This window comes from Chrysochloris asiatica, unplaced genomic scaffold (assembly GCF_000296735.1).
Source record: "Chrysochloris asiatica unplaced genomic scaffold, ChrAsi1.0 scaffold00077, whole genome shotgun sequence".
In the NCBI taxonomy this organism is placed as follows: Eukaryota; Metazoa; Chordata; class Mammalia; order Afrosoricida; family Chrysochloridae; genus Chrysochloris; species Chrysochloris asiatica.
Genome location: NW_006408595.1, coordinates 6,112,099 through 6,125,197, shown reverse-complemented (window position 1 = coordinate 6,125,197; position 13,099 = coordinate 6,112,099). Strand labels below are relative to the sequence as shown.

The 13,099-nt window shown below is 42.0% G+C and overlaps 1 protein-coding gene across 1 annotated transcript in view; it reads left to right on the top strand.

Moving 5' to 3' along the window:
• Positions 1 to 5,515: 5,515 nt before the first annotated feature.
• GXYLT1 (glucoside xylosyltransferase 1) overlaps positions 5,516 to 13,099 on the top strand; it is a 65,604-nt gene continuing 58,020 nt past the window's right edge. Inside the window, exon 1 of the mRNA XM_006865347.1 lies at positions 5,516 to 5,736. Coding sequence (XP_006865409.1) covers positions 5,516 to 5,736 — 221 coding nt within the window. The remainder of the gene's footprint in view (positions 5,737 to 13,099) is intronic.

The following is a 13,099-nucleotide window of genomic DNA, read 5'->3' as shown; positions in this document are numbered from 1 at the left end:
CAAAGAGACACAGAAGGGAGAATGAAGCAAAAAGAGGGAGAAGACAGAGACGGTGGGAAAAGACCTTGAGAGAGCTCTGAGAGCTAGAGAGGGCAGAAAGGCAAGAGACTACTTGCGACCCCTTCCCCTGAGCTGATGCAGTTTTGCTGAATAAGAGAATGAGCCATATCCCCGCCACACCTAGAAGGTTCATTTGGCTACCTGATCCAGTGGACCTGTTGAGTTGGAGTGCTGAGAATCCCCTCCTCCCACTTTTCCAATACAGGTTTCCAAGGAGCAGCTGGTGGGTTTAAATTGCCAGTCTTACAGTTAATGGAGTCCTGGTGTGGTGCTGTGGGTTAATGCGCCAGACTGCAAAGCCGTTTGAACTGCAAAGTCGGTGGTTCAAACTCACCAGCTGTTCCTTGGAAACCCTATCCAGGGTTGCTATGGATCGGAATTGACTTGACGGCACTTAACAACAACAATAAGGAAACTAGGAGTCATCGTGTGGCACTTTAATACAACCATTGAACTGTTAACTGTTGTTGTTATTGTTGTTAAGTGCCATCGAGTCGATACCGACCCATAGCGACCCTGTATAGGGTTTCCAAGGAGCAGCTGGTGAGCTTGAACCACCGACCTTGCAGGTCAAACAGCTTTGCAGTCTGGCGCATTAACCCACGGCGCCACACTCCTTAGTTTCCTTAGGGTGCCTTAAAATAAAAAACAAAACCTTCAATCAAAACAGTAACTTCTGAGGGGAACTGATGGGCCAGTTAAATTTAAGGCAGAGATATCAGCTCTGAAGGTTATGGCAACTTCTTTTGGGGACACCAATGGGGTAATCTTGATAAATTTTCTCAAAAGACACATGACAGTCATGGGGACTTTTTAGGAAGAAGTTTTAAGAAAATTGAAAACTACATTAGTGAGCAAAAGACCAGGAAAGTTGCACTGAGGGATTTTTTCCATCATGACAATGTACCTGGGGGTAGCAAAGGCTGTCTATGAGAATTTTGTTGGGAAACCTTACTCCATTCACCCTGTAGCCCCAATTGTGCCCTGTTAGACTTCTCTTTTGTTCCCCAAACTTAAAGAACATTGAGAAGAACAGGATTCGAGTTCTTTGAGGACGCCAAAACTGTTTGATGTGATGTAAACTGAAGAGAATTTTTTGGTTACAGATGGAAACACCACCCTTAGAAATGTATAGACTTACACAGAAGTTATGTTGAGGAACAACAGGTTCATTTTTTATTATTTTTGTTTAAGAAAGACCTCTGATTGTATATAGCAATAAGGTTTTGGCTTACCTTCCTAAGATTCTTGAGATTTGGTTTATACTGGAAAAAAAACTTTAAAAATTGAAGGTTTGATTCAATAATGAAAGACTGCAACTTCCATCAAAAGAAGATGGAATATACAAAGTCACTGTACCAGTGTGGTATAGTGAATTATGTAATATATTCCTTCTGACCTTAGTCTTTCTAAAACCCACCAAATGACCGTGTGCCTGATGGGTCTGTGTAAGAGGAGGTGGGAGAAGATACTGATATGATTCAGTTGTGAATGACTGTAAAATGTGAAACTCTAACATGGGTATGACATGCCACCTCAGAAGAAGTGGGGGAATATCATTACCATCAAGGAAGAATGTCTAGGAGTGCATTCTTTGGATGCCAAGATCCCTGCTCATTGAACCGTCTCAACCCAGGTACAGAATGATATGACACCTGAGCAGCAGCAGCAAAAGAACCAATAGCCAGGACATAAGATAGAGAGGTGAACTTCCCAGCCCACAGAGCAAGCAAAGCTGAGTGACTTTGGGCAGGCAGCTTGCTTGTGTGTCCAGGCATTTAATTGGGGGAGCACCCTAACTGGTACTACTTTTTGCAACCAAAAGAATTGATTGATGTTCACCTATCATTTCAAGAAGTAGCATATGGCCAAGAACCAATGGTACTGAAGGAAGAAGTCCAGGCTGCACTGAAGGCATTGGTGATCAACATGGCTCCAGAATTGATGGAATAACAATTGAAATGTTTCACTAAATGGTTGCAGCCCAGCGCTGGAAGCACTCATTCGTTTATGTCATAAAATGTGGAAAACAGCTTCTTGCCCAAATGATTGGAAGAGATCCATATGTGAGTCCATTCCAAATAAAGGTGACCCAAGGTAATGTAGAAATCATTGGATAGTATCATTGCTATCACATGCAAGTAAAATTTTGCAGAAGATAATTCCAAAATGGTTACAATAGGACATCTACAGGGAACTTCCAGAAATTCAAGGCAGATTCAGAAGAGGACATGGAGCAAGATATCATTGCTGATGCCAGATGGATCTTGGTTGAAAGCAGAAAATACCAAGATGTTACTCGTGCTTTACTGTCTATTCAAAAGCATCCCACTCTGTGGATCACAAAAAACTATATAAAACACTTCAAAGAATCAATTACAGAACACTTGTGCACATGAGGCAGTTGTTCAAACAGAACAAAGGGATACTAATTGTTTCAGTACAGGAAAGGTATGTGCCAGGGTTGTGTATTTTCACAATACTTATTCAATCTGTATGCTGAGCGAATAATCTGAGAAACTGGATTATATACAGTAGAATGTGGCATGAAAATTGGAGGAAGATTCATCAACAACCTGCAATATGTAAATGACACAACCTTGCTTTCTGGAAGCGAAAAGGACTTGAAATACTTCTGATGAAAATCAAGGATTATAGCCTTCAGTATGGATTCAGCACTTCAATGTAAAGAAAATGAAAATGCTCACAACTGGGCAAAGAAAAAATATCCTGATAAACAGCGATAAAACTGAAGTTGTGAAAGGCTTCATTTTGCTTGGATCCACAGTCAATGCTCACGGAAGCAGCAGTCAAGAAATCAAACGACATATTGCATTAGGCAAATCTGTTGTAAAAGACCTCTTTAAAGTGTTTAAGAGCAAAGAGGTCAGCGTGAGGTCTAAGGTGTGCCTGACCCAAGCCACGGTATTTTCAATTGTTTCATATGCTTATGAAAGTTGGACAATGAATAAAGAAGACCATAGAAGAATTAGTGTATTTGAACTATGGTATTGGAGAATAATATTGAAAGTACCAAGGACTGCCAAAAGAACAGACAAAACTGCCTTGAAAGCAGTACAGCCAGAATGTTCCTTAGAAATGAGAATGGCTATACTTTGTCTCTAATACTTTGGACATATTGCCAGGAAGGACTAATCTCTGGAGAAGGCTATCAAGTTTGGTAAAATGGAGGGCCACAGATACTGAGGAAGATCCTCAATGAGATGAATTGACACAGTGGCTGCAACAATGGACTCAAGTGTAAAAACAATTGTGAAGATTATTCTGGACTGGGAAGTGTTTCTATTGCGCATAAGGTCTGTAAGGATTGGAAGGCCTTGATGGCACCTAAAAACAAGCAGCTTTCTTGGACCAATTAAAACCCTCTTGACTGTTAAATTGCACCCATGATTATTTTGAAAACAATGGCAGTGATTAAGTAGTTTTCAGCCAATGAATGAATGGAAAGGTGAACTGAATTACTATCTCACATAAACTATTGATTTTTGTGATGGTCTCTATATTACACAGCCATCTGTTTTCCACTTTATATTTTTTGCTGTGTAAGCCAATTCTTTTTTACACTAATGAAACTTTGTATTAATTTTCCTCTACAACAATCCTTAGCAGAAAGCCAAAGTTTAATTTGTTAAGTGAGTTCCCCATGATCACAGACACACATCTATTTAGTGTAGGGACTCCAAATAAATGATTACATTTCCCCATCTTGTTTCTCTTGTCCAAACTGCACGATTTTTCAGCATGATTTTTTTTTTTCTTTTTTAAGAAGAAAACCTCTTTCCTTTACTTTTTGGCACTGGGATTACTCTCTGCCTCCAATCTCTCATCTTTCTGACTGGGTTTCCAAAGTATCTGCACTCTAAAATGCAAATGTGATTATGTTACTTCTTTACTTAAAAACCCTTCAATGGCTCCCCACTGTCTACTAGATTAAGTTCAAACTCCTTAGTATGCTAAACAAGGAACTCAAATATCTAGTTCTTACTGCATCTACAGTTTTATCCATCTTTTGCTTTCCCTTACCTGGTGGTATTAAACTTCTCATGATTCGCTATCTAAAACAGCTTGTGTTCATTGATCTCTCAGTCTAGAATTACCCCCCTCACCCCACCCAAAACTCTAGGGCCATTTTAACTAAGAAATCGTACTTCACTACCCCTTCAAGGAAAACTGATTTCGGTATTTTTGTGTGTACCCAAACCCTTAGAGCTTAATATCAGAAGTCTGCACTCTTGTATTGTACTTACGTGTTTACAAGTATCCCCCTCCCCCTCCTCACACTTTAACTATACTTCTTTATATTCCAAGGTACTCACAAGGTGAATTGTTGGCACACAATGGTGCACTGAAAATGCTTAGTGAGGAACAGAGAGTGTAAGAAGGAAGGAGAAGCTCACTGGGGAGACCACTAATTCGATACTGGACATGGAAATGATGAGTTGTTCAGGTCAACAAGACATAAAAGTGAGGGATCCTGTCTTGAGACGCCACTTTGTTGGGAGGCAAATACCTGAAAACATTAACATTAGGCGAGAACAAGAATGAACCCTACAGACAAGTGTTAACAAACTTAGGAGGGTGGAGATGTTTCTGCTAAGAAGGACTCAGCTGAAAGAGTTTTAATTGAGTGCCTTGTTCGAGGTGCTAGGCACTTCCTACGAGTTAAAAAAATTTAATTTTTACAGCTCTGTGATAAGAGTCCTGGTGTGGCGCTGTGAGCTACTGCGTCAGACTGCAAAGTCGTTTGAACTGCAACGTCAGTGGTTAAAGCTCACCAGCTGCTCCTTGAAACCCTATACAGGGTCGCTATGGGTCGGAATCGACTCGAAGGCACTTAACAACAACAACATGATGAGGATCGTATATTCATTTTAAAGACGATGAAACTGGCTCAAGTAGGTTTAGGTTGCTTAACGTCACAAACTGCCAACTGGCAGAACCATAATTTGAATTTAGGTCAGCTGCCCCCAAGGCCCTGTCCTCTGCGGTTCGTAGCCACGATCTTCAAGAGTTACCTGGCTCAGAGTCCCGGTTCCCAATAACGTGTGTCCGTTCCTCTCAGGATCTGCCGTCTCCCCACCCACCCAGAGTTTACGCCCTGGCGTTCCGCCCCCAGGTGCTTAATGCGCCGGCGCGCCGGACAGCGCCCCTCCCTCCGGGGCGGAGCCGGGGGCGGAGCGTGCACTGCTGCCCCCAAGGGTTAGGGCAGGCGGAGGCGGTAGCCTAGCCTTGGGACGGTTGCGGGCTTGCACGCTCAGGCGCCGCGGCGGTGGTGGGCGGGGAGGGGAGGGGAAGGAAGAAGGAGGGGCGGGTGCAAGGCCGCGGCGGAGGAGGAACTTGTTGCGCTAGCGGCTGCGCGGTGCTCTCCCCCCGCCTCAGTGCGCCCGGACGGGCGCGGTAGCGGCGGCGGCGGTGGCAGCGCGGGGCCGGGGCGATGCGGCGCTACCTGCGCGTCGTGGTGCTGTGTCTGGGCTGCGGCTTCTGCTCACTTCTCTACGCCTTCAGCCAGCTCGCCGTGTCACTGGAGGAAGGAGCGGGCGGCCGTGGCGGGATGCCGCAGGCCGCAACGGCTTCCTGGCTGGCGGGCGGCGGACGCGGCGCCGTGAGATGGGCGGGCAGCGCGGGCCCCGGGGCGCCTCCCGGCCGGTCGGACAGGTACGAGCCGCTCCCTGTCGTGGGGCCGGGGCGCGGGGCGCGGGCTCGGCCTGCTCGGGCTGCTCGCCGTCCGTCCCGCGCTTCCCGCCGCCGGGCCCTCGCCGCCCGCTGCTTTGCCGCCGTCTCTGACCCCTTTCCCTCCTCCCTCTAGCAGCCCAGGCTGAGCCCTCTGCTGCCCAGCCTCAGAGCATCCGTACTTCTCGAGTTTGTCTTCTGACCCCATTCCATACGCGTTCGTTAGGGCACTTAGATATTAATGTTCAAGTCTTAGAAGTTGCCCCCTCCCCCACTTTTAGGCTTCGCTGAAAATAGGTGTCCTACAAAAGCCTTCCAACTGTCTGACTTGTGAGAATTCCCTCTTGTATCCATGGAGTTGGAGTTGAGATAATTTAAACAGGCTGGCGCCCCCCTTCAGACCACCCCCCCCCCTTCTAGAAAGGGCTGTCTAATTTTCGTGAATTGACGTCTAAACTTTTCATTATTCGCAGCGGTTAGATAAATTTGGACTTGGCGTTTATTCTGCTTGTGAAATTTTCTTCGGAAAATAATCGATTTGTTCTAAAACTTGTAGCATCTTAAAGGTTAGCAATAGTAACTTTTAGCAATACACAACAGCAGAATAATGAATGAGTTAACTTTACACAGATCACTGCCAGACTTGAAATCAACATGAAATTTAAATGGAAAAAACAATGTTTTTGGCGGCGCACATTGAATGCTTAGCAAAACCTGGGCATTTGCGCTGCCATAAAAAATAGGCTCACACTATGATTTGTAGGCACCTCTCTAGAGGGAACTACCCAGGGTGCTGCTCCCTACTCATGGGCAAATACTACTTTGACACAGGAAAGTATCAAGTTGGTAAGGAGAGAGTGTAGATCAGCTCTGGTTGTTGTGTAATATAGTTCTGACGGTCCTTCCCAAAATGAGAAGGGGAAGTTTGGCCAGGAGAACAGCATGGAAAAGCTAGATTGCCGTGTGCTTACCCTATGATTTGATTTTCTAAGACATAAGGACTCGTCATAAAAGCAGAACTACTTCCAAAGCTAGGTCTGGCAACCCTCAATTATCTGAGACTGAACACTTGAATGAGCTCATGAAAGTGACAGGTGGAAGCTAAGGTCTTTATGGTCTGTTGTGTTATTGTGAGGTATTTAAAAGGATAGAAAAACTATGTTTTGTATTGGATAGAATCGTATAGAGGCAAAATTTTAACCAAAGTAGATGAGGATATTACTAACATTTCAGTTTGATAGAGTAGCGTTCATTTTTAGCACTTTGTTTCAGATATGTGTACTTCATTTTGTGACAGATTTTTAATAAATTGTATTTACATGTCAAGTTGGCCAGCTAATTTTAACAAAATAGCTTTATTTGAAATTTAGAAAATAAATACCTCAGTTTTAATAAATATTTTATAGAACTATTAGTGAAATCTTAAGTTTGGAGTGCCAGAATCGAGTCACTAAAAAGCTATACTTTTAGAGGACCTCTAAACAGTATAACTCATCATCTTAAAGGAGGCATGTGTCTAAGTTGAAGGGTTTCTCAGTGTTTATAAATATGGTGAATTGTACTTGCATGCATGGAGGGGAAGTTTGCACAGATGTTGCTGTTAAGTGACATAGGAGCAACATGGAAAAGCTGGATCGTCATGTTTTTACTTTACAATTTAATTATGTTCAAGGGAGTGCCTAAAACATCATCAGGACTCTCTATTCCTGAAAGCAGAACTACTTCTGAAACCATATTGACAAGTTTATTTCAGATTTGTTAATATCTGATTAATATTTGAATTCTCATAGTTAAAACAAATTTTTTGGCTGTCATAGGGTGGTGGTGTTGTTAAATGCTGTCGAGTTGGTTTCGATTCATAGCGATCCAGTATAGGGTTTCCAAGGAGCGGCCGGTGAGTTTGAACTGCTGACCTTGTGTTTCAAACTGCACTTACCCTATAGCACCACAGGAGTAGTTTATCCTCAACCTCTTTCTACGTGTAAATCATTTGGCCAAAGTCCAGACGGCACCAGTAATTGGACCAGGATTTGAAAGTATGTAACCTTTGATTTTTGGTCAAAACGCTCTTTCTATAAAGTTGCTGTGATGATGAGGGCCTAGCCTTGATGATATTTAAAGGGTAAATAGTGGGGCCATGAAGCAAGCCAACAGCTTCGTCTTTTTTATAGAACTTGATTATCATTCTTTTAAAGCAGTCTTTTTTGAAAGATTATAACTGTTAACTTCTTTTGTTTAAAACATGGGATCTAGGGTTATACCCAGTGGGCAAATCTTACATAAAGTAGTAATTGCACAGAATTCTCTGACAACAAAGTTCTTGGAAAAGTCCTTCAACATTCTTAAAGAACTTAAAGATCATAAGGACAGTTTTTCAGTAGAATCCATGATCATTTAGTACATTCTATTTTAAGCCATTATTTTAGAAAATTCGTGGATCCTTGTGTTACACAAGCCTGTGTTCTCATTCTGACTCTTGGTTGCTATGAGAGATCTTGACCAAATTAATTACATCACCTCTCTATGCTTTAGTTTCCTCACCTGTAAAATGTAGCTAATTCTTACCATATTTAATTTATAATAGAATTCTTAGTTGCCAGTGATTAAAATCCAATAAAACTAATTCAAGCAAAATGGGTATTTGTTGTCTTATATAGGTTGCTGGAAGGAACAGAATTGAAGGAAAAGCTGCAGATATCAGGGCAGTTGCAGGAGCCTCAAGGGCTGGGGGAGACCTCTTTTCATTCTCTTCCACTGCATGCCAATTTTGTTCATGGGACCTTTGCAATGTTTCCTCTCTAATCTTAAGTAGAAAAATCTCAGAAAAGGGTCTCTGTGGATTTGCTTGGATGTCCTGCCTATCTCTGGACCAGTCATTAATGGCCTGGGATTGGGGACCTCTGCTTCTCTGGCTGTGTGACACGGCACATCCGTATAGTAGACAGATAAAATAATTGGTGTTAGGATTGGAGTCTCAAAGCAGGAACACTACAGGTGTGCGGTGTCTCCCTGGCAAAGTTTCTGTGAAGCTAGTCAGTACAGACAGATTGTATCAGCCAGCCATTATTACCAGGCATCAATATTTCTACGGAAGGGGTTATTATATAATGTGTCATTTTTTACATTTTAGTTAAAGAGAGAGGGTGGTTAAAACGCTCATTTTTCACATGATTGTGAATCACTTAAAAGTGATTCTCAGGATTTCATCCTGTTGTATCTATATGGGTATATTGATTGTTGTTGTTAAATACTGTCGAGTCGATTCCGACCCATAGCGACCCTGTATAGGGTTTCCAAGCAGCAGCTGATGAGCTTGAACCATGACCTTGCAGTCTGAATGACTTTGAAACCTGACGCGTAGTAGGGAATAAAGAAACTAGTAAGCATTTCAGTGATTGCATCTGTGCAAAACCCACCTAACAGAGGCTTTATGTGATTCATTGTGATTCGCAGTAGTAGTCATGTCACTCTGTCAGATCTGGTTAGGATATCCACTTGTCAGTTCTTTTAGGTCCTGTGCACTCTTAAGAATATACTGGAATTTTAAAGACTGGAAATCTTTGGAGTCACTTATTGGCTGTGTTGACCTTGGACAAGTCTTCTCATTTGTTAAATAGGGATAAGAATATCTGTGATGTTGGGTTGTTTATGAGAATTGAAGTGAATTAGCATGTATACAATATGTAGTGTGGTTCTTGGCATAGAGCTTCAGAATTGGAGCTAATATGGTAATGGTTTTGATCATTTAAATCGTAAGTGATTGTTTCTCAATTTGTGACTGAGAATAATTACTGTCCTTGGCCCTGTCCAGACATGCTAAATTAGAATGCCTGGCAGTGATGACCAGGAAGCTGCTTTTTAGGTACGAGGCCCAGTTGGTGTAATAATATTCAACAAGAGATTGTGAACCATTGATTTCACTGAGAATGGTTTGGCCACTAATTTTAATGAAAAGGTTTCTTTTTTCTCTTTTTTACTGTTATTTGTGATGAAGAGGAGAGAAGTTGGGACAACGAATAGTGAAAAAAGTTGAATTACTTAAAAGTCCAGCTTTGTCTTTATTGTTTGTCCTGGTGTGGCGCTGTGGGTTAAAGCACTGGACTGCAAAGTTGGTTTGAACCGAAAGGTCGGCGGATGAAGCTCAGCAGCTGCTCCTTAGAAACCCCATACAGGGTCTCAATGGGTTGGAACCAACTTGATGGTACTTAACAAAAGCAATGCAGAGATAATTTATATAAAACCAATATGCTGCACCTTGTATTTTAGTTCAGTGAAGATGATAGCAGCATTTGCATAGTTGTAATGTGGAGTCTGGAGTCCTAGTGTGGCATTGTAGGATAAGCACTGGACTGCTAATTGCGAGGTCGACTGTTCAAATCCACCAGCTGCTTCTTGGAAACCTTGCGCAGGGTTGTTGTGAGATGGCACTTTATAACAACAACAACAATGTGGAGTCCTAGTGTAGATAAGCACTGGATTGCTAATCTGAAGGCCAGCAGTTTAAACCTACCGCTCTTTAGAGACCCTATACAGGGTTGCTGTGAGTTGGAACCTACTTTTGTGCTTAATAAGGATCCATATTGACATAGTGGGCTAAGTGTTGGGCTGCTAATTATAAGGTCTGGTCTGGTTCAAATCCACCAGCTGTTCTGCTAGAGAAAGATGTTTGCTCTCATAGAGCAGCCCTAAGGAGCATTTCTACTCTGATGTGTAGGATCTCTATGAGTCAGGATTGACTCAGTGCAGTGGGTTTGGTTTAGTTTGGGAATGTGCTCAGTACACTCCTGACTCATACTATAATAAACACCAGTAGTTATTTTGGGAGCATGTGGCTCCATAGGGTAAGCACTGGACAGTGAACCACAAGGTTGGCAGTTTGATACCCCTTCATAGAAAGATGAAGCTTTCTGCTCCCTGAAAGATTTAAGACCTTGGAAACCCTGAACATGGTTGCTATGAGTAGTTGGAATTAACTTGGCAGTACTTAACAACAGTAGTTATTTTAGTGAATTTAAATCTTTCTGTCTTTTTTTTTTTTTTTGCTGGGGAGGAGGGGCGATAGTGATTTGCGTAGTGGTTACAAATCGGGCTGCGAACCTTAAGGTCAGCAGTTCGAAACTACCAGTGGTTCTGTGGAAGAAAGAGGAGGCTTTCTGCTCCCATAAAGATTTACAGCTTGGAAACCCTGTACAGGGTCACTGTGAGTCAGAACCGACTCCACAGTACTTAACAACAACAACAAAGTTAATATGTATGTTTGATTTAAAAAATCTTATTTTAAAACATTAAAATTATTGTGTGTGTGTGTGCTGTACCTGTTGCTAGTACTTAATTCTACTTGTTGACTTAAATTTTGTTCATGATATGTATACTGTATCTATTAATATTGGCATGTCCCCCCATTTAGAGATTTTTTTCCCCCTTACAGATTTTGCTGTTATAGAGCAAGCCTCCTACCAGACCTTGTTTACTTTTTTTTTTAACATTTGAATCTTTTATCCATTTGGGTTTTTGTTGTTGTTGTTAAGTGCCGTCGAGTCGGTTCCGACCCATAGCGACCCTGTACAGGGTTTCCGAGGGTGTAAATCCTTACGGGAGTAGAAAGCCTCATCTTTCTCCCGCGGAGCGGCTGGTAGTCTCGAACCGCTGACCTTAAGGTTCACAGCCCGATTCGTAACCACTACGCTACCAGAGCTCCTTTGGGTTTTTAGTGTATAGTATAATGTGAACTTACCCCAGAGTGGTTAAGTTAGATGGAGTTCTGGTGTGGTGTTTTAGGATAAGCACTGGAATGCTAACTACAGTGTTGGTGGTTCAAACCCACCAGCCACTCCTTGGAAACCCTATACAGGGTTGCTATTAGCCGGAATCGACTTGACGACACTTAACCACAAGTGGTTAGATAATTGTTTCAGTGCCATGTAGGTATAAACAATCCTTTTCCTACTTCCTGAGTACTCATAACATTGAGATTTAAGAACAAGAAATGATTTAGACCCAGGCACTGATCTTCAGACACTGATGATTTGGGAGCATACTATGGGATTAGCCCCCTTAAAAGTGTCTGTAAGCATGTTTCTCATGCTCAATCACAGCACAGGTATTTGTGTTGGGAAGTTACTTAAGTAGGCTTGCTTCAGATTTCCCATTGTGCTGGTGGATATGCCTAGACTTATCCCTGACTCTCTAAGTTGTACTTGGGTTTCAGTGAAATGACTGTCAGGAACATTTAAAAATAAAATAAAATAAATCCTTTTGCCATTTAAAAGTATAAAAGGCCCTTCCATTATAGGATTTAAGTAAACATCAAGTTTGAAAAATGTTATTGTCGTGAGCATTAATGTCCAATGCTCTCTTTAATCCAGAGCATGAAGTGTTTCCATTTTTACATTTTATAAGTTTTGAAAATCTTGGAAATGATTTTTTGTGTTTGAACATTTTTCTTTTTTTTTTTTAAAAAAAAACTCTGTTTTGAAGTAAATGTAGATTCACTGAGAGTGTTAGAGACACCCATTCTAGCACTTATGTATCTATAGCACAGTATCACTATATCTGGAAGGTATGTATAAGGGTAAGTCAAAAAGTATTACTACAAAATCATAGACCAAAATAACAACATGTGAAGCTATTGTTTCTTCACACATCCTCCGTCTAGGTCTGTACATGTCTGAATGCAGTGCTTCCATCTCTCTAACCCTAATGACAGTTTTGGCATTTTTAAGGGACTCAAATTGTGTTCCTTTTTCACTGTTACTTGAGTTTTGGGAACAAAAAGAAGTCTGAAGTGGCTAGATCAGGGATGGAGGGAAGAAGGGGTGGTAGTAAGGTTCCCTAAGGAAATTCTTTGCTATTCCAAAGAATGGGCAGGTTTATTGTCATGATGGGGGAAAAAAAAGTCCTCCATGCATATTTCCAGTGTTTTGGTGTAGTGCTATAGGATAAGCCCTGGACTGCTAACTGCAAGGTGGGTGGTTCAAGCCCTTGGAAATCCTCAGAACTGACTTAATGGCGCTTAACAGCAACCACAATGCACCTTTCCTGTTTTATTTTTTTTCTTTTTTTTCACTAATGTAATTTTCGGAGTCCCAGTGTGGCTGAATCCTGGTGTGGCACTGTGGGTTAACGCGCCAGACTGCAAAGCCATTTGACCTGCAAGTTTGGTGGTTCAAGCTCACCAGCTGCTCCTTGGAAACCGTATACAGGGTCACTATGGGTCGGAACCGACTTAATGGCACTTCACAACAACAATGTAATTTTCAGTTTTCTGAAAATGTTGTAAGCCCCCATGGTCATCCTCTAACTTTGAGAAACTCGATTAAGATTGGTAGTGGTTGTGGTGGTGGTGTTT